The sequence below is a fragment of the Mesoplodon mirus genome (assembly GCF_964341445.2).
Source record: "Mesoplodon mirus genome assembly, chromosome: 4".
Taxonomy (NCBI): Eukaryota; Metazoa; Chordata; class Mammalia; order Artiodactyla; family Ziphiidae; genus Mesoplodon; species Mesoplodon mirus.
Genome location: NC_138979.1, coordinates 8,634,119 through 8,655,648, shown reverse-complemented (window position 1 = coordinate 8,655,648; position 21,530 = coordinate 8,634,119). Strand labels below are relative to the sequence as shown.

Genomic DNA, 21,530 nt, shown 5'->3' with positions numbered 1-21,530 from the left:
CCACAGTCTAACCTTTCAGGTCTCCTTTGTGTTACGATCGTCTCATGAACAGTTAGTGAGTGGCGGTCAAGTTCAAGAACAGGGCTAGAGCAGGGGCCCAAGTCTGGCACTCAGTGGGTAAGGGCACGCTCAGCCCTGGTCTGGGAACCAGCTCCACCTTTCTGGCTTTGTGGGCTCGAGCAGGCTACTTAAGCCCTTTATGCCACTGTCTCCTCATCTATAAACTGAGGATCATAATAATACCTCAAAGAGTAAGGCTGAAATTTGAAAAATTATTTGGCAGAGGATAGCACACAAACATTATTACTACTACTATTAATTCTATTATTATTATCATTTTTAAAATTTATTCCCTGCCCTTGAGAAGCCAAGGGGGAAGGAGAGGAAATCACGTAAATAATTACAAACTGGTATAGCAAGTTCTATAAAGGATTGTTGAAATCATATTGGTGCTTTGGGTGGGGGGATGTGTGCACAGTGAGGGATAACAGGGGAAGAACAAGAAAAGAGGAGTTAAACCGAGGAGAGGGTTCTGAGTGACGCCAAGTCCTAGACCCGAAGTTTTAAAAGGTGATTTTGTATATTGTGCTCAACACAAATGGAGATGTTTGGCCATCTACTGAGTACCTTTTATGTGCCAGGCACCGCAGGAGGATTTCCCCATGTGCTCTAGGTCATTTAGTGCCGACAGCACTCTGAGGTGCTGGACTGTAGCTGGTTTTGATTAGGGCTCCCTGTTTCTCTGCACTGAGCAGGGATACCCGTCAGGGGTCAGAGGGTCGGCGGTCCACCTGCAGTGATCTACAGCCCCTCATGTTCGTGCCTGTGCCTAGATACACAAATTTGTATTTGGGTGACTCTAAAAGTCACAGCATAAAAAAAGATAATGCCTTGTGAACTTTAAACAATTTACAGTGATTTTTTTTTACATTTAAAAAGCAATAAAGCACAGGTTTTATGTGTCCTTTTTTCATTGCTTCTCGCTCCAATCTTTCTCCTGTGTTCCAAACGTCTAATGACCTTTTGAGGACACTCAGCTTCTTTTTACTTCCCATCCAGCACTGAAGGCCTGCTTCTGCTCTGCCCTCCCTGTCTCAGGCAAGGAAATCAGTACCATCCAGTAACCAGCCTCGTTTTCCAGGATAGAACTGTGGGCCTTACTTCTCCTGAGTCACCAAGTCCTCTGGGTACCCCGGGTGCCTCTCATTTCTCTGTCCTTGCAGGTTCACTGCTCATGTACAGACCCTCCCCGTCTCTTGCCTGGCTGCCTGGAATTATCTTCCTCCTGGTCTCTTTGCCTCTAGTCTCTTTTCTATAGTTATCAGGCATCCACAGTGCTGTTCCAGCTTCCATTCTCAACACAGGTATGATTATTCCTCTACTTGAAATCTGCAATGGCTCCCTAGTGCCCACAAGATAAAAAAGGCCCAAGGGCCTCGGCAGGCCTCGGCAGGACACGGCAGGGCTTTCACTGTGTGACTCGATCCCATGTTGATATCAGCATCCGCTATCAGTGCAGGCCACACAGCTGCTCTAACTACAGTGGGCCACACACCCAATCCTATAACTTTGGACTTAATCGTCCCAACACTGGGTACTTTTCAGAGCCCGTCTTCAGATACACGATGCCCATCTTCTTATATATAATCCAGTTATATTACCTTTTCTCCGATGGATTTTATAGAATAATTCCTACAAGATTATGATCTATTTTCTGTTTTCTCCTCTGGGCTTCCACCAAAGTTTAAAAGGCTCACGGCTAAGAAATAATAAAAGACTAGAAGGGCACCTAAATTTAGACGCCTTAGCACTGATGGTCTCATCGCCTAAAGGGCCAGCCTCATCCATGCCAGCAAGACTAGCCGGGGACAGAATTTCTAATGATGGGACTCACTGCGTGGTCCTCTAGGTGCAGTGACAACTTCCGTGGAATAGATGAATCAAAGGGCATATCAGTTGGATAATGTAAAGATAATATCTATGTATGCTTTGGCTTTTCTTTAGAAGCATGTTATTCTTCAGTCTAAGACAGTCAGCACCTAACTGAGTTTACATGGACAATTCTGAATGTGCTTTATTAAATTTAATACCTCTTGTTAGCAAAAACCATCATGAATAAAAAGCAAATTATTTTTGGGTACTTAAATTACAATACTGATATTGGTAAAGATAAGAAAAATTCTATTTCACTAATATACATAAAGCCTTTAACAGATCTTTCTCAATTTATCTCTGAAGTACATTTAGACCTTAAAAATTTTTTAAAAAGGAGCAAGTTCAGTTATTAGCATTAGATCGACTCATGCAGGAGAAGATTTTCACAACTCAAATGACAGCTCCTGATACATCAATGCCTATCACAGAAAAGAAGGCCTAAAAAATTCAAGAAAAATGTAAAAGTATTATGAAAACTGCTTCAGACTGAATGGACTTTGTGTTCTGGAAACATTTACCTCTGCTTCCAAATGTGTGATCCACGTGGGCTTTGAAACCAGGGCCTCAGCTGCAGTAACAGTGGGGTAGGATCAAAGGAGCCAGCTGGTCCAGGGTAGAATGCTGTCGTCATTAATGATTTTTTAAAACTAAGTTTTTAGTCTAGAAGAACTTCTTAACAGTGGTGTGTGTGTTCGTGGGTAAAGAAACAAATAAACAGGAACCCCTCAAGCCAAGGATTGGGTAAAAGGTCAAATGACCAAGTCTAACCAAGTCACGAGATGATTCTTTGTGTTGCCTCCCTTTTTTAAAGACCCGTGCTAGCTCGTCTTCCTGCAACTTGAAAGGAACAACTGATTTAAAATAGCAATTTATTTCTTATTTAAAGTTGAAGTGGTAGGGCCAAACTCTCATCCTATATAGGTCTGTGGGAGTTCTCAGCGGTATTCTCATCCTATGCCATCTCGTAATAATAGCTCACCCATCCTTGTTTATTTCAGGAACTCTCCCAACGAGTTGGGGTTCACGGCATCAGTGTACTCAGATCAAGGTACTGCAAGGAGAGTACGCCGTGGCCGACAGAGCACGTTACTGAAGAAGTTCGTTTATGGCCGTGTGACTGTAAAATGGTAAGTCAGACGAACGTCTTAGATGTCATTCAGCACCTTGGGCTGCGACGACCTCCTAGCGATGATATTTAAATAGAAAAACCTTTGCAGACTGTTAACCTATCATTACACAGACTCAGTGGCACGGCACCGCAACCTAATTAGCAGTGTGGCTTGCATCTGTAAAATAGAAGTAGCACCACGGCTCTTTTGTTTTATTATTAGTTTGTGTTTCTAGAAAGGTGTGACCTTATCTGTAGGGTTCTGTTCACTTATGCCCATCTACAAGGGATTTAATTATGTTCTTTTAGCTCGCTACGCTGAGGAAATTGAAAAGGGCTGCTTCAAAATTAAAAATGGTAACGAAATTAGTGAGTAGACCTCCATCGTCCTTCTCCTTTCGGAGAGAATGCAAACATGTTTAAGGAAATAAGGCCTAAGATTTTCAGAAGAGAAAATCCTGGGCAAGGAAATTATTAAGAGTTTTCCTTTCCTCTTTCCCACGTGTATTCTGCAAGTTTCCCTGGTTTTCTTGGGCAGAACTAGTTAAGGGCAAAGGTACACATTAGCGTCAGCAGCCAGAAAACATCAACTTACATCAGAGGCTGGTGATTCGAGTACGATGCCAAATCCTAGGATGTGGTTCTCCCTGGGGGAGGCGTGCTCGGCCGAGGGGAGACTGGGATTCTCGGGGGCCGCCACCGCCTTCTTCTCGGCTTCTAACGCACTGGGCTTCTGTTTCACAGTGAGAGGTTCCACAGTCTTCAGGGGCACTTTTTTCTTTTTATTTCTCTTGCGCGAGACGGCGGTTCGCTGGGAGCAGATAAGGGAAATTGGGGGTTGTTGTCTGTTCTGGGTTCCAACTGTGAACAACAAACAAAAATATGGTACAGGCACTTGTCTCTGACTCAGGAGTACGTACTTGCTTCATAAACTGAGGCTGAAGTGGGTTCACTCAAGGACGAGGCACACTGAAATCAACCTCACGCTGGACCTGGAGATAACCAAATGCAGCCTTAAAGGTCTCCAGGCAGAAGAACCCAAGAGAAAACTCTGCTCCAAGTGCTGGTGGGTAATCAACAGGAGGAAGGATGATGAGCTCTGAAAAAACACTGAAGCACGACTTTACGCATCCCAGGACACTCTTGTGTAACTGAGAACTCCGGAAATTAAATTGCGGTGTGGATGTTCATGCTTTCTGGCAAGCCCGTCTCAGGAATATTCCAGTTGTCACTTGAGGTTAAACTGATCGGTAGCCAGCAACCTGCAGGTGCCAAAACTGACAAAGCCTGAGCAAGGACGGTCACTGGGGCAAAGCTGATCAAAAGCATCATTCAGGAATGACCAGTCAGCATGTGGGCCAGGCCTGCCGGTCAATTTCAGGTCCAGTTACTCCGGTCTCACAAACCAATGCTGTCCCACACATCAACTATCTCCACACACTACTCTCCTGGGTTCCGACCAGGCTGCTTCTCTCTGCCTCAGTTTCATGTAGCTGAAAAAGAGGAAGGCTATAATCCTGTACAAGGAGAGCAAATCAGTAAGACCCAGAAACAGTTTGAGTGCCAAAGGTGAAAAGCACCCATCAAGAACTGGGTGCTGATGCTGCCTATGTACTTAAGGGAACCAAGGATGCTAATTACAGTTCTCATAGGTGCCCTTCGAGAAGTAATGTTTATTAACCATTTAAAAATACTCTGGGGACTTCCCTGGTGGCACAGTGGTTAGGAATCCGCCTGCCAATGCAGGGGACACAGGTTCGAGCCCTGGCGTGGGAAGATCCCCCATGCCACGGAGCAACTAAGCCCGTGCGCTACAACTACTGAGCCTGCACTCTAGAGCCCGCGAGCCACAACTACTGAAGCCCGAGTGTTGCAACTACTGAAGCCCTCGAGCTCCAGGGCCTGCGTGCTGCAACTACTGAAGCCCGCGCGCCTAGGGCCCGTGCTCCGCAACAAGAGAAGCCACCGCAGTGAGAAGCACATGCACCGCAACGAAGAGTAGCCCCCGCTCCCCGCAACTAGAGAAAGCTCGCACACAGCAACGAAGACCCAACGCAGCCAAATACATAAATACATAAATAAATAAAATACTCTGATGCAAAGTTTAGTAGGAAAATATGGCATTATTACTTAAATCTTCATGTGTTAATATGGTTTGATAAATACAACCACAAGACAGATGCTTTTTTTTTTTTTTTAACAGAAGTACACCTCTAAAAATAAGCCAAATGAAAATCTAAAGATCTTTACATGCACATAATATGGATCATTTCCTATCAGGTTGTAAATAAAGAATATTTGTACTCTGAACTTGATATCTGCATCTCTAGGCTGGACAGAAATTTATAAATAAGTATTAGAAACAAACTACTTGCACTGCAAAATGAGCAGAGAAGTTTTTTGACTGCCCATGCAGTCATCAGTCTAGCTCACTGGTTCTCGACCTCGGCTACACGTTAGAATCACCCTGGAGCTTAAAAAAAAAAAAAAAAAAAAAAAAAAAAAAAAGCCAGTGCCTCAGCCTCGCCCCAGATTAACTTGAATTGGAATTTCCAGGGGTGATGCTTGGGCATCAGGATTTTTTTTTTTAAAGCTCCTCAAGTGATCCTACTATGCAAGCCGGACAGGAACTTTTTCTCTGTTTGGTCCAAATTTTCACCTGAGGCGGCTGGGTCTCCGTCCCGAAAGTCAGATGGACAACCGAAGCAATTATCTACGGTCTAGGGCTCCAGCCTCACTTTCCAAAATTAAAAGCAAAATGATTTTAAGTTTAAAGAACACAGGTACTGTCTAAGTTTTTCTCCTCCTTCCGCAAGCCTGGACAGAGCCAGCCGTAGTCTTTTGTATCCAGATCTTATCACTTGATCTTAGTCCTGGCTTTCTCCCTGAAGTAAAGGTGAAACTTTCTAAATAGCATTGACATCTACGTTTTATAGGCAATAAACCTTAAGTAAATCTACGCACTCAACCCAAATTCTTAAGTTTAAGAAAAGGGGAGTAATTTATTCAGTTTATCCTTTGGGTTCTCCTACAGCTTTGGAGTTGTTTACCACCCAAATATGCAGAGGTTTAGAAAAGAAAACAGGGTGACAGACCGGCATTTACTTAATAGATCCTAAAAAGGCTTCAGTCAAGGATATACATGGTTGCAATTTGTAGTTTGCCGTTTCAGGAGTAAGGAGCTTAAGTAACAAAATAAATCATTACAATTTCATACGCACATTTTGTTAAGTGCTAACAAATTCTTCCACTGAGGAAAGAATCTGTACCGAATGAAGTAACCTTTCTTTCTGAGCTCCTTATTTAGCAGATGTTAGCCTTTACCAGGTTAATAAGAACACAGATTATCCTGGTGGAACAAGGTGAGTTAAATGCTTACTGGCCTGACCAAACTGCTTATTTTTTTTCCCTTGGGATAAGACCAAATCCAGCACATAAAATTAGATGTCGCTTCTCAGAAAGCCTTTTGCCCGTTTTACTTTCACGTGATCTTGGGTGACTGATATGTTTTAGTAGGAAGCTTTTTACATCAAACCACATCATTGAATATTAACATTTTACTAGAATTCACTAAACGGCACCAAGTACGATTTCTGAACAGTGACCTTTCCGAACACCTTTACAGAGAAAAGGGGGGTAGGGATGATAGTCATAAAAGACGGTGCTATTTTCCTGCTCAAGGAGCAGCTTTCCCAGGCAAGGGGGGAGGGCTTAATAAAATGATTTGTTACTTTCTGTACCTGTCACAAAAATGTCCTTTTTTTCCTCCCCTAATTGTGGAGACAAGAAAACACATCCACTATAATAAGGACCTAGACTTCTAGACCTCTATGAAATGCTCCAGGTCTTCATAACAACGCTAACGAAATAGCTGAGGCTCGGATCATGCTTTACAGAGTTCATTTCCATTTACTATCTCATTCCATTTTCACAACAACCCTGTGAGTTAGATATTAATACTCCAGTTACAGATGAGAAATCTGAGGTTCAGAGAAGTTAAACAAGCTAGGACAGGAGAAACTGGGACTCTGACCCCAAACTGCAAGTTCACTGCTCCAACTTGTCCAACAGGGGCGAGAACAAAAAAAGCATCGTGTAAATAAAAAGACAAAACAGGAGGTGTCTCTGAGCTCCTCTGACCTGAATGTTAAGGAGAAAAGCCACAAGCAGGGCCCGAGGGCCAACGTTTCTTGTCAGCTGATGCTCTGGAATCTTCACCAGCGGAGCCCATGCTTCCTAAGGGCTCCTTCGTGTGCACAAAAATGCGTGGCTCCCCACCTGTCACACGGAGGCCAGTGCGGGGGGCGCGCACGCACACGTGTGTGTGTGGGGGGGGGACTTGTGCAGGAGCGGGAGTGTGTGAGATGCACGCGGCCCCCAAACCGAGCCCCTCAGGAGGGGAGATGAGCCGTTCTCACCCCCGTCCCTGACGTGAACGTCCATGTTGATTCCATTAGGAAAATGAGCCCGAGAGCTCTGCCCGCTTGCGGGTATAATTGTTTCAAAGTTTAATTAGCTGACATTTGTGAAGTGTGGGGAGTCGGGGTGGAGTATCCGGAGCACATGTACCAGCCATAAAGCGTTTGTTAGAGTTGCTAATGGGAAGATGGGTTGTAGAAAAAGTGGAGAAAAGGGCTAATTGAAGAAGCATGTCATCCAGTATACTCCAGTAAAAATTTTTTTTAAAAAAACCCCCAAAAGATAGCAAGGAGGGAAGCAGAGAGTAATCAAAGCACCATGAACATCCTGACTGGAGATGTCACATAGGCATTTAAAACCCGAGGCCTCCAGCCGAGCCCTGATCTTCGTACCTGCCTGAATCTGCATCAGTTTCCGCATGGTCTTGAGTTCCTGGAGGATGGCCTGCAACGTTGACTGGCAGTTACAAGTACAGCAGTTTGATCCAACGGACGAATTCACCACTGGAAGTTCTCCTGAGCATGAAAGAAAACAATGACGGACGCCAAGCAACAGCAAGATTATAAAGAGAAAAAAAAAAAGGAAGGTACCGTGACAGGCTTCTGAAGCCTGTGCAGTTAACTATGAAATCGTGCCTGAGGAAAACGTACCCAGTAATTTGGACAGCCTAAAGTTTGGGGTCTGACTTCATCTAATTATCCAGGCTTCTCTACTGTCAGGTGTGTGCTGTGTCTCGGGCTGGCAGAGCCTGCGTGAACGGACACACACAATTCACTGTCACGGCAGGCCTCCCTACTGACACCCCAGTTCCTCTCAGATAACAACTCCAGAAAAATTCACTAGAAACACACTCATGCTATTGCACAAAAAACTAGCTCTGAGAACAGTGTTACCAAAAAAAAAAAACAAACAAACCTGGTAGCTGGATATGTCCTGAGGGTTCATATTAAGAATTAAATGTGTCTGTTTAAACAATAGTTTTATCATTAAGCATGTTATTCCAAAAATTAAGAACGGTCAACACATTAAACTTTCACTCTGGGTGTGGTATGTCTGGGATGGAGAAAGCGGGGGCAGGAGGGTCTGGGAGGATCCATTTGAACTTGAGGGTTTAGAGGGTGCTGGGGTGTTGGATTTTCTCCAGCTTCATAAAGGAGATCCTTCTACATCTTTTTTCCATTCCCATTTCTTTAATTTCACTTTAGTCTCTTTTCCACTGTTTAAATTTAGTATCTTTTCCTTCATAAAGCTATCCTATTCTGTTTCCCTTACATGTAAACAAATATCTTCCTATTATCCCTGTAATAACACGGGACATTTGGAAAAACACGCTTTCAGCACAGTTCTCCCAGCCTCAGTATCCAACCCTGCTACCTTTAAGTGGATCAGGATAAGAGACTGCTATCACTTCAGTTTTTTCACAGGTGGAAGAGGGAGGTTCTAAGGTTTTGGTCCAGTGATATCTTTTAGTATACATTAAATGTAATTTACATCCTGCAATATGCATTATTTGTGGATATACTTAATGTTTGGAGCAGCATAATTATTTACATTCAGAGTTGTAGCAAATTGAGATGTTACAACTTTAAAACTGCAGATAATTCCAGTGACACACCAAATGCATTCCTATCGAAAATATGCAAGCAATCAACACAAAAAGCTCTATTTTTAAATGAATATGGGGGAATTCAGGTTTTCAACTTTTACCATTACTAACATTTTCCCAAGTAAATCCACTATCCTTGTTGCATCCTGGAAAACAGAACATTGTTCACATGACACTTATTGATGTGATAACTTCATACATACCTAAGGCTATTTTAGTTCTCTAATCATTTCTCCCATGGCAGTAGAGTTAGGAGGACGTTGTAGAATATTCCTAGTCACTATCCCAAGTCTATCTTTATCATTTTTAGAGGACAAAACCAACCCTTTTCAGCTTGTTATAAATCATTTTCTAATTTTAAAGAGAACTGCCCTTTTATTTTTATGGAGGAGCCTTAAAAGAGCCATCTCCCTCTAACCTGGAAGCATGCCAGCATGTGAATCTGATATTGGCTTATGTAAAATTAAGAGAGAGAGAAGACACCCATACATCTCTTGGGGTCCCTCCCTGTCTCATCAGCAGTGGCTCAGGATGGCTCTTCATACCTCTGAACTGGTTCTTGCAAATTGTGTTTAAAAAGAAAAATAAAATCAAAGTAGTTCTCTTTTTCTTGAAGGATGATGTACGGGAAAAAAAAAATCCTTAAGTTTTCAAGGAAACTGAAAACGCATTCTTCCTTTCTTCTTGTTCTCTTTGTGAAAACTACAGTTCTGCACATCTGTACATAATTTATAGAACGAGTAGCATCCCATGTCACTGGAGGGAAAATTAACGTGAATGGAGAAATCATCAAGTTTTTCCTTACGCTTTGAAAAAAATTTGCCCTTTGACTTTTTTTCTTAACAATTAGGAATTTAAAATAGATAACTGATAAGCACCTGCTGTCTAGCACAGGGAACTCTACTCAATACTCTGTGGTGACCTATATGGGAAAAGAAACTAAAACAGAGGGGACATATGTATGTGTATAGCTGATTCGCTTTGCTGTACACCTGAAACTAACACAACGTTATAAGTCAACTAGACTCCAATAAAAATTACTAAAAAAAAAATTAGGAATTTAAATTAAGGAAATTTTACTTTAAAGGAATAATTTTCAACCTGAATGAAGCAGGTTGTAAAATATGGATCATCAGATTCAGTAGCTTGAATGTGAGGTTAGAGTGAAGGTGTCACCTGGGGGTGGGGTCATCAGTCCTGCCTTTCACTGACTCTTCCGATAATGAAGAAAGCGCAGGACTAGGCAAGGGGATGTATTAATACACCGTGTGACCAGGAAGCTTCTTTTAATGACAGAGCGGAGCTCTTTCTGCCCTAACTGTTCAGTCTTTTGTGACAATAGTATTGTTATCTCTGCAAATGATGGCTTTAAACTTCTTAAACGGCTAAAGTCTCTACCAAGAAACTATCCCTTCTAATGGAGAACCCCCAGGTTTTCCTGCGTCTCAATTCTGGTTTTTGATGCTCTTCAACTTTTTCCTTTATGTCTTCCCCGTCTTTTAAAATAACTCAGCTAAGGTGGGTGATAATTAAGGGAGGGTTTAACATGTTGAACTCAAAGAACATACTGAATATTTAGACAGAAAACACATTGGGGCAACGGCCCCGAAAGCGTTGTGAGCATCTGATGACGGCCATACCATTGGAGCTCGCGGCGGAGTGGGACTGGCTCTGGAAGGTTCTGGAGCGGGTGCCATACTGCCCTGAGAACTGCCCGCTCTGAGGTGGTAACTCGTTCCACGCACCACGGGAAGACGGGTGGAGGCTCGGCGGGGCCTCCACAGAGTTTAAACGCTGAGGCCAGATCGAATCCAAATCCTGGGGTTCTTCTTTCAGTTTCTCCCCCTCCTTGCCCACACGCTGGTAGATCCTCCCAGCGCTGTCGTTCAGTAATCTTCTCATTCCTGTAATTTGTTTTTTAATTTCCATGCTTTCATCTCCTAATGGAAATGGGGCCAGAGATATCACTGTAAATTAGGGAAAGAAAAAATAATCCACCACCAAACAAAAAACAAACAAAAAAAAGGCCACCCCTTCCTTCTTTGGAAATGGGAATGGTTACTGACTCCAGATGCAAGCCTCTCTTTTAAGAATATTCCTTCCTCAGAGGATTTTTTTTTTCTTTTTTGAACCAAGGTATCTGTATTGCACTGAGGGTACTTAGTAAATATTGCTTAAACATGACTCAAATTATACAGCTATAAAATATTTTCTATAAATAATAACACTAGAGAATGCCTAGATGTATTAGGAGCGATTTCAAACATACTACCTTCTTAAATTGTCATCAGCCAGTATCTTTACAAAGATTAAGAGAAGTCGGTTTTTTTTTTTTTTTTTCTTCTCTAATCTGGGTGTTAAAATAAAAGTCTAATGCCAGGGTATGTATACACACTCATACAGTCACTCTACTAAATGCCTGCAAGTTCAAGTACAAGAAAAGGAAAAGGCCCACAGAAAGTATCTATGAGGAAAAACACAGCTCTTGCAGATAAATCTAGCACATTTAATACGATCATGTTTTCATGCACTCAGCATCATATTAGCCAGATTTCTCTGCAGCACTAAGTGCATAGTGAATATAGGTATCTTGTGTTGTCTAGCTAGATCTTTAGCTAATTAATATATGAATACATTACTGAATAGAAGGGAACTTTTATATACTGTTTTCAAATAAGTATCTTCAATGTTTAAAATCATAAAAATATTAACTGTCTAACATCTAACATGAGCAAACACAGAAATAACACAGATTTCCAAATTTACAATTCTGCTCTGTGTGGGTATATGCTTGAGAGGAGAAATAGTTTAATTCGTAATAAAACTCTCTTCACTTCAAACACCTGTGACAATGACAATATAGAAATGATAAATCATGTTCCAGATTTTATGAGAATGAATGACCAAGCACAATTTAAGTAATGCAGGGTCAGCAAAATTTACAAGTTTCTCAAGATGTCTGGGGAACAGGGTGTGTCTGGAAGAGGTCCCAGAGGAATTCTGAAAGATAAATCTGCATGCCAACGTGGCTGGTGTTAGTTTCAGCATCCAAACCTAAACCTTCCTGGCTAGGTTAGCAGCGCAGTTTCGGCAAGAAGGAGCTTCCTTCCTGCAGGGTTTTTATTCTTGATCTTCAAGATCAAGGACACTGCACATGCATCCACCTGCAGCATGCTGATCTTAACTGGCACTGGCTGGTGGCTGCCACTGCCCTCCCTCCTGGCTCCCTGGTGAGAGCTGCACCAGCCGAGCCAGATGAAGGCAGGCACACTGCCTGGCTCTTGGGTCAGTGCCAGCTGCACATGAACCCTGACACATCACAGCAAAGGGATATTCTATTTTCAAAGGCTCCACCTCTGCTCCGGGGACTGAATTCTATGATAAAGTGCTGTCTTGGGCAGGGTAAGAAGTCATGAGGATCCTGGAACTTTCTAAGAGCAAATCTGCTTTGTCACGACCTTAGTTTCACAGCCCTAGAAGTTGTAGCTCTGAAAATTACAAGACTGAAACTACAGTGTGAATTCTGCATCCTTGGTATTTTCATGTGGAAGTCCAGGCTCCTCGGTAGAGGAAAGAAGGCGCAAGCATCAAGGGGGATCCTGGCTGCGGGCTGACGTTTAGGAACATTTCTTCTAAAATCAAAACAAAAAACAAAGCACAACAACAGATCAGGACCTGGGACCGAGGAGGAAGAAAACAGGGGTCTGTGAAGGAGGGCGGCAGAGCTGGCTGACTTCCTGAGAAGAGAGCGCACAGCCCATCTGACTGCGGGACATCTGAAAGGATGGAACGGAGAAAAGTGCAACAATTGCCCAAGTCAAGGGGAGGAGAGTTGAGAGATGTGGGGAAGGCTGGAAACGGGCTGGTTGCGGGGAGCTTCTTAGAGGACACACGCTGGGCGTCCCCAGGGGACAATGGGTAACTGAACTGTCCTTCCTTTAGCCAGAGAAGTCGGAAGCAGCCCTGACCGTACCGCCTGGGGGAAGAGCTCCTGGAACCGGATCACTCGCTGGCTGGCGACGATGGCTCTGCAGAGAGGGGGAGAGTATCCTCGCACAAGCACATTTGGGAGGGATGGAGCAGAGGGCGGGGGGGCGGGGAGACTTGAAGACTGAAAGTGGGGACGACAGAAAAAGCTGAGCAGTCTGCATGCACTGGGATGGAATGGGTACGGACGGCAGGCAAGCAGGGGCACTGCAGAGGCTCAGACCACGGATGCCGCTGTGTGGGTCAGGGGACAGGCCGGGGCTGGTGCTCCCCAGACCTGGACTCGCTTCCCAAATGTGCTGACTTGCTACTTGATACAAGACAAGCCACCTGCCGTTCTCTGACTTCAGCTTCCTGAACCGTAAAATGAATTCTGAACCAGACCTTGCTGGGCATAACCTAGGGGACACAGGGCGGTCTAGGAGGGATGCAGGGTTTTCTGTTACCGAGATGTTCACAGGGCACCGAATGCCTCTAAAAGTCCTTCTCAGAAAAAGTGGGCTTGGGCTTCCCTGGTGGCGCAGTGGTTGAGAGTCCGCCTGCCGATGTAGGGGACACGGGTTCGTGCCCCGGTCCGGGAAGATCCCACATGTGGCGGAGTGGCTGGGCCCGTGAGCCATGGCCGCTGAGCCTGCGCGTCCGGAGCCAGTGCTCCGCAACAGGAGAGGCCACAGCAGTGAGAGGCCTGCGTACCACGAAAGAAAAAAAAAAAAAGAAAAAGTGGGCTTCTTCTGACGGTCACAGTGAAGCCGAGTTCTCTGATTCCAAAAAAAAAAAACCCAAACAAAAAAGGGCAGGAAGTATTAAGAGATTGAGATTCGAAGCACTAGTTGACCTCTCTTTGTCTTTCCAGTTTTAAGGCAATGTCTTCTCCACGTATAAATGTCAGGAAAAGGAAGCTCTAAAGAAGCACGATTCCCTAAGGAAACCTGTGCACTTTCCTGATTCCTTTCCAAACCTAACTATGCCTTTACTTATGCTTAACCGCAAGGCGCTGGATCTTTTTAGAAAAGACAAAACAGTAAGAAATCTTACTAACATGGACCCATGCTATATGGCTGCCTTATAGGTAAAACAGCCTTAAATGAAAAATGTTTTGAGCGTTTACTGACTAGACTCCTTTGGACAAGGTCTACAAAAGATAGTAGGCTGGATTCTACCCTTTGCTAAACCTCAAGTCTCTACTAGATCACTTTCCTTTACGTAAAGAATTTATATAATACATACAGAGTCTTGCAACACACAAGTCACCATACAGGATCTCCTCTTACTTGGCCAGGAGAGAAAGATACACTACGCAGAACACGATTATTCATGGTTTGGGGTAATAAAAGAAAAAAAGATGGTAATGCCCAAACATAGAGTGAGATGACGTACATAAACATTGTATGTCCGTTTCTATATGCCTTCTTTTCACAAAGAACAGTCACCATATCTTTGCCCTAAAAATTAACTGGTGTTGACATGCAGTAGGCATTCCATATACCTTTCTTAAGTAAATGAAAGAAATGTCCTATCAAAAGCAGAGTGAAGTCCAGTAGAATTAAATGTGATCCTCAGGTTATAAACAAACAATACATTAATAGGATGGACTGAAAAAGTACCAGAAATAAATCATTCAATAAACATTTATCAAGCATCTCCTGGGCCCCAGAGATACCAAAATCATCTTGTTCCAATTGAAAGGTACTCCCCCTCCAAATCTCTCAACATCTTCTACCCAAATCCCTTTATACTGGTTTGTTGTACTAAGAAATGGTCCTGATTCTCCCCATCCTGTTGGCCCTACACCTCTTTTAACTCTGTGCCCCCGGAACTCCAGGTAGCAGATTGCCCCACGATCTGTAGATGCCTCTGCTTCCTTGCTAGAGATAAAAATCAGCTCTTCTCTGAGGACCCTGCCTCCCTGCAGCCCCTCGAAAATTATTCACCTCCCATTCCCTCGGGGCTGGGGACGGTGGCCCCCCCAAACATCACTCTTCTGGCCCCACGCAGAAGCTCACTGTTGTTTGAGTTGATGCCACAGCTGGATCACCTCCCACCCTTCTTCCTGAACAGCAGTCTGTGCGCCGGGAGTTTAAGGCTCATAAAAGAGAAGTGGCAGGTGATGAAGTGGAAATGTACAGTGAGGTCATCCCAGTAAGGTACCAGGTTAAGGAAGAAAAATTTTGCGCTGGAGATAACTGGGTTATTGCTCTGGGTAGTTGAACATTCATTATCTCTTTTAACATAAGGATGGTAAATAATCAGACCTTTCCTTTAGAAAAACAAATCTGGCAAAACTATGGTGAAAGTGGTATGGGCAGAGGAAACCAGCCAGCGGGTTGTTGCTAAAGGCTATGTGAGTGACCGTGGCAGTCTGTACCAGTACTGGGGGATGGGACTGGAGAGAGAAGGTGGAAAGAGAGACATTTAAGAAGGTTCACCAGAGAGACTTGGTGATTCACTGGATGTGGGGATGGGGGTGGGATGTGAAGGAGAATCAATTAAAGATAACTCCAAGGTTTCTAGTTTGGGGGACTGGATGGATGCTAACACCAGTCAGAGAATTAGAAGGGTGCAGGGAAGTGGCGCTACAATGAGGCTAGTTTTGACAAAGGCAACTTAGATAATCGGCAGGCAGTTGGAAATGTCCATAAGGCTGAGGATGAAGCAATGCTCCTCAACTATTCCCGTAGTAGCAGTAGCTTCTATTACTACCAGTGGTAGCTGGCCTTCTGGACTAAGTCAGCCCCTGGGGTTCATCAACAGTTCAGGGGGTGGAAGGTCATCGTATTCGGAGATACCAGATTTCCTATTAATCTAACAACGTAGAGAGCTCAAAACCCTCATTTCAACATAAAAGAACTACTATCACCTAATTTGTGTCCAAGCTGGGGAAGGGAGGCCACCTATTCCTCCTGGACTCCCCGTCCCCGTGGCAGGCAGCAGTCACAGCGGTCAGAACCGCGTCACCTCCAGCTCCTCGTGTGCCCTGACCCACCATCAAGTCCATCCCCGGGGTGCCACTCGGTAAGTCACCTCTACCAAAGGACCGACAGGCACTTAAAGCACGGAGGGTCAGTCACCACTGCATCCAGTATGGGTCGACTCTTACTATGGTATCATGTCCAGTTTTTGGTTTGTTTGTTGGTTGGTTGGTTTTTGGGGGCCTCGGGGCTTGTGGGATCTCAGTTCCCTGAGCAGGGACTGAGTCCGGGCCACGGCAGTGAAAGCCTGGAATCCTAACCACTAGGCCACCAGGGAACTCCCATCTTGTCCAGGTTTTGCGCTCTTTTAAAGAGCCTGTTGAGTAACTTGAGGAGAGCGTGCAAAAGTCAACGAAAAAGATGAAAGGAACAAGGAAAGGTTAAAGAAGTCGGGTCGTTTCTCTGAGAGATAAGTGGCTATTGAGTGACTTAATTATCTTCAAATACACTACGAGTTATTACTGACACTGTTCTTTATCCACGAGGAAAAAGTAGACTCAAATTGTAGCTTCCAGGGAGGAGGCTGGGCAACATTATGGTCTAAAGAGCTGACGCTTCCAGTTCTAGAAACAGAGGAGGAACATCTGAGGAGATGTGCAGGAGTGACACTTTCTGTTTGGGATGTTGAAGAAGTTCTGGAAACGGTGGTGATGGCTGCGTGTCACTGTGGATATACGTTTAAAAAAAAAAAGCTTTAAAACTCCTTGCATTTTCCAGGTAATGATATGTTGAATAGAAGAAAGCTGAGCTTATCAGTGAGAAATACTAAGATGACCAGGATTTATACTGAACGCTGCAAATAACTCCTCTCAAACACGAGTAGAAGTTGGCATGGAGCCATGTTGCAGAAAAGGCTGAACTACAACCTGTCAAATGACAGCGGTGAGAGAAAGAGCAGGAAAAAGGAGGCAGGGTCCATCAGGCCCAGGCCACGGCTCTCTTCACCACGTGGCTTGGCAAGTGAGCCGAAGAGCCAGGCATCTGGGGCACACTCTGCGCTCTGAGCAGACCCGGGGTTGGCATCCTCACTCCAAACCCGTGTTGGCTGGCAGATGCTATCAGGGTCACAACTGGCCATCCCCAGGGACCACAGCCATGTTTACCAGGGACACGCAAGCCTGGGGTTCGAACTCGGCAAGAATGGTCTGAAGAGCCCTACAGAACAGAGCGGTGGTTACCATGTGAGCCCTTCCCTCCCCAGCAATCTAAAGTGGAGCCCCCCGAAATAAAGAGGAAGCGAGCTCTACTGAAGAGAACGTGCCAGAACCCGCAGTCCTGAAACAGCCCTTGGAGTCCATTCAAGGGCACAACGGGGTCTAAATGCCACCGAGAAAAGCTTTGAACAGGAGGCGTTAACCCGCGTGCGTGCTGCCACGTGCTGGAGGACCCTCCCGTTCAGCTGAAGTTTTAGGTGGAAAATAATTAAGCAGCTCAACACGTACATGGCGTTTTCACTGAAAGGACAGCGAGGTTCCTTTCAAATCTGTTTAGATAATACCAGTTTCGTTCATCCATTCCATAAACATTTACTGTTCTACTACTAAATATGAGATACTATGGGAGCAAAGAAAGAAAAAGAAAAGAAATACAAGATACAGTCTCTCCCCTGCAGGACTTTACAGCCTAGCACGGGACCCAGATGGATGCACAATGATTCTAAGGACCCAGGGCCTCTCTCCTAACACGTGGGCAGGCGCACCCAGCAAGGGCTACCCACAGCCAGGGCGGGAGGCCGGAGCTCTTTTTAATCAAGGCTGAGGAGGTGACGCCAGGACAGGTCCCAAGACAGAACGCCATGGGTCCAGGCTGGAAAACGGGCCTTCAAAGCAGAAAGGACAAGAAAGGCCAGGGGAGCAGAGAAATGCCAGGAACTGAATCAGAAGGGGCTGTCACACTGCTTCTCAAACGTGTCCCTCCAAGAACATCTACAGAGGAGAATAAACTTCTATGAGAAGAAGAGAGGGCTATGATACCACTAGAACTACCCAACCAGTTCAGAGAGTTTATCTACTTTCCTCTCCCCCAAGTGTTCTTATAACATGGAAAACTTTGATTTTACAATAAATACAACATGGCCTCCCGATACAACGTTCCTTCATCAGACATGGACTGTAATTCCAGCCACATTAAGTGGGTAGGTCAGAAGCCACCACGTCAAGTAATGTTCAGGAATAATCAAGCCAAAGAGCTAAAATCCCAAATACACGGGAGAGGTCTTATACGTCAATGAAGAAAAAGACACGTACTAACAGTGGAAAATGGGCACAGGACGTGAACATGCAATTCACACGAGAAATAAATAGTTCAAATCTCTTAATGTCCCTAATTATTAATGTGATGAAAATTAAATAATGTGAAATTCTTTATCTATTAATTTGGCCAAAACTATAGATTCACAAAGCCCCTTTTGGGTGAAGGTGCGGGGTTACGGTCCCCTCTCACAGGCTGTCGCTGGGGGATCTTTTTGGAGGGAATTCGGCAATTCCATTCACAGGCAGTTATCCTACAGAAACGTTCGGACAAGTACCCGTGACACAAGTACAAGGACATTCACGGTAGCATCATTTTGCTAGGGAGACACTGGGAACCACCCAGACATCGATCAGTGGCCATTAGATAAGTGAATTATGGCATATCGGTACAATGAGATCACAGCATATCTTCACACGTCTGTAAAGAATGAAATGGACCTTTCATAGTCATCTGGAAGTAAGTGAAGGATAAACCAGAAACTCCACGACGTCTGAGACCATGAGTACTTCCTCCACCACTGGATAATCAGGGCCTAACTACTTGGCTCAAACTAGACACTCAACCTGTGTGGAACAGATGGAGATTCGGTTAAGCAAAACAAAAGTTACAAAACATTATACAGATGATTCAATTTTCCTTTTTATAACACACACACACACGTGTACTTTTTACACACACACTGTTGTTAACAGTGGTTATTGGGACTTCCCTGGTGGCGCAGTGGATAATACTCTGTGCTCCCAATGCAGGGTTTGATCCCTGGTCAGGGAACTACATCCCACAAGCATGCCGCAACTAAGAGTTCACATGCCACAACTAAGGAGCCAGAGTGCCGCAACTAAGGAGCTGGTGAGCCACAACTAAAGGAGCCCTGGAGCCGCAACTAAGGAGCCCGCCTACTGGTGCAACCAAAAAAAAAAAAAAACAAACACACACAACAGTGGTTATCGTGGGAGAGTGTGACTGGGACAGGATATTTTTACTTTATACCTTGTTTTCAACTTACGTTAAAGCTTTCAAAGTGGTTTTGGAATGAATATGTATTACTTTTTTGTAAGAAAAAAATAATCTGGAAGAATTATGTACCATCTTCTCCCTGTGGGAATGTAGAGCTGGGTATAAGGCAACTGGTAGAGGCAGCTTTGGACATAAAAAAGTCTTCTCTAAGTCACCCAGGAAAGATGAAGCTGAGCAGGAAGGGGAAGTAGGGGGCCAGAGACGGCAGCAAAAGAAAGTCAAGGAAGGCGGGGCCTGGGTGGGGCCTATTTTGCAACCCCTGGGATATAGGCCTAAGATGACCTTCTTTTGAAGCTCATTACAAGCCACGTATTTTTTAAAGGAATTTGGACGTACTTAGGGGGAAAAGTGTTAAAGCTACCATTTATGGAGTACTTACTATGTACCAGGCCCTCTGGCGAGCGTGCTGCCTACACTTAATCCTGATCACAAGCTAAGAGGTTCGGATGTTATGAATACATCCTACCCAGGAGAAAACAGAGACTTTGAGTTTAGAAATTAGAGACCCACCACACTCCAAGGTCCATGAGCCTCACTGCTCTATTAAGACGCTTGGGAAACTAACTAGCTGGATGGCAGGAAGCGCTCCATCCACAAAACAGTCCCTCTGCGTGGAATCCAGGAAGCTGTCGTGACCTGCGCTGGGCTCTGTGTGAACTAGTCAGCACCTTAACCCCCTACTTATCTTCATACACATGGTGGAAACAATGAAACCTTTGGACCAAGCTATGTTTATGGAGTCCAACTTAGTTGTACTGTTTCAAACTAAAAGAAGAAGGCTCAGACGTGTCCTATAAATTCAAACCATGGTTCATGTGAGTCCTGTTGGTTCTACAAAAGCCAAATATTTTAACTTGGAAAAGGCAGAATAAGAATTTTTTTTGTGCTCATGGTTCTGTGAAACATAAAGCAAAAGTCTTCGAAGGCTGACAATACACACAGGAAAAATATAACAAGATTGTAGATCAAGGGCTGCTTCCATTTTCCTAGAGTAGCATAACCAAAATCTTGTCTTCATTCAATATGAGAGAAAATGTTCATAATTTACTGTCTGGAAAGAGACAATCCTTTTCAATATAATCTGGAATCTTGACCCTTTGCTCTACTGTACAGAAAACTCAAAAAGAACGCTAGTACAGAAGTACACATCCCCGCTCCTGACTGAGATGTTAATGCACATATTTACACCGCGGGTCAGTTAAGGATGAACAGGATTAAGGACTGGCGGTATTATATTTCTTCAGTCATTTAAATTTTTAAAAATATTCCAACTGAAGTACACATGCTGTCGTACAGTTTCATCTTCAATGTAAATAATGTTAATGATGATGAAAACGGATCACATTCACAGCACCTTTCTCTTCCAAGAATCTCAAGAAACTCATGACTTTGGGCCCAAAGGCACCTGGAGGTTGGCAGTGGTCGCCTTCCCTGAGTGAGGCCAAGGGGAAGTCTCCAGGGGTGAGGCAACCACAGCTTAAATCAGAGGCTTCCAAACTTTTTTGATTGTGATTCGCAGCAAGAAAACCAAAGTTTCACGAATTTATCCTTCCTGCATGCAAGACGCTCTGATATTTTCTATTTCTCTTCTTCTTCTTCTTCTTGTTCCTGTTGGTGACAATCCACTAAATTGACTTCACCATGCACTTACAGGTTACGGCCACTGCCTTCAATGCCAAGTTTCCCCGGGGCCTCTCCGCACACTTCCTGGATCCCCCAGCCTCTCTCTGGTTCCAGAGACCATCTGCCTGTGGGAGCCCCGATCCCACTTCCGGGCTCCAGGCCCACATATCCAATTGCCCACTGGACGGCTCCACTTGCACATTTCAAGAGCAACCTTAAAATCACATCCAAAAATGTATTTTATGATGACTCTCCCCGAGCCTTAATAAATAGCACCAACCCCCTGTCCATGCCAGAAACCTGGGCCCCATTTCCCATCCCTCCCCTCTCACAGCCCATCCATCACTGAGTCCTGCTTATTATAACTTCTAGATTGTTCTTCAGTCCTTCCACTCACCTCCCACTACCACCTGATGGGGCTACGGCCAAAAGCCCTCAGCGCTGCTCCCCGCCCAGCCACGTCCATCCCGAAGCCAGGGTGATCTTTCAGAAATGCAAACCGCACTGCGGCGTGGCCTGCCTTGGTGGGATGCCGGCCACCCGGGGATGGGGGCCAGCGCTCGCGCTGGGGGCCCCTCCAGCCTTAGCTCCTGCCACGTCTCGCCTTGCTCTA

At 44.6% G+C, this 21,530-nt stretch overlaps 1 protein-coding gene across 5 annotated transcripts in view; it reads right to left on the bottom strand.

The window, feature by feature from the left end:
• BEND7 (BEN domain containing 7) overlaps nt 1-21,530 on the bottom strand; it is a 78,558-nt gene that overhangs the window by 43,673 nt on the left and 13,355 nt on the right. For all 5 annotated transcript variants that reach the window (XM_082619547.1, XM_082619548.1, XM_082619549.1 and 2 more), the window contains 3 exons: nt 10,709-11,008; nt 7,855-7,977; nt 3,639-3,904 (listed from right to left, as the gene is read on the bottom strand). In XM_082619547.1, the coding sequence (XP_082475673.1) occupies nt 3,639-3,904; nt 7,855-7,977; nt 10,709-11,008 (689 nt within the window). The remainder of the gene's footprint in view (nt 1-3,638; nt 3,905-7,854; nt 7,978-10,708; nt 11,009-21,530) is intronic.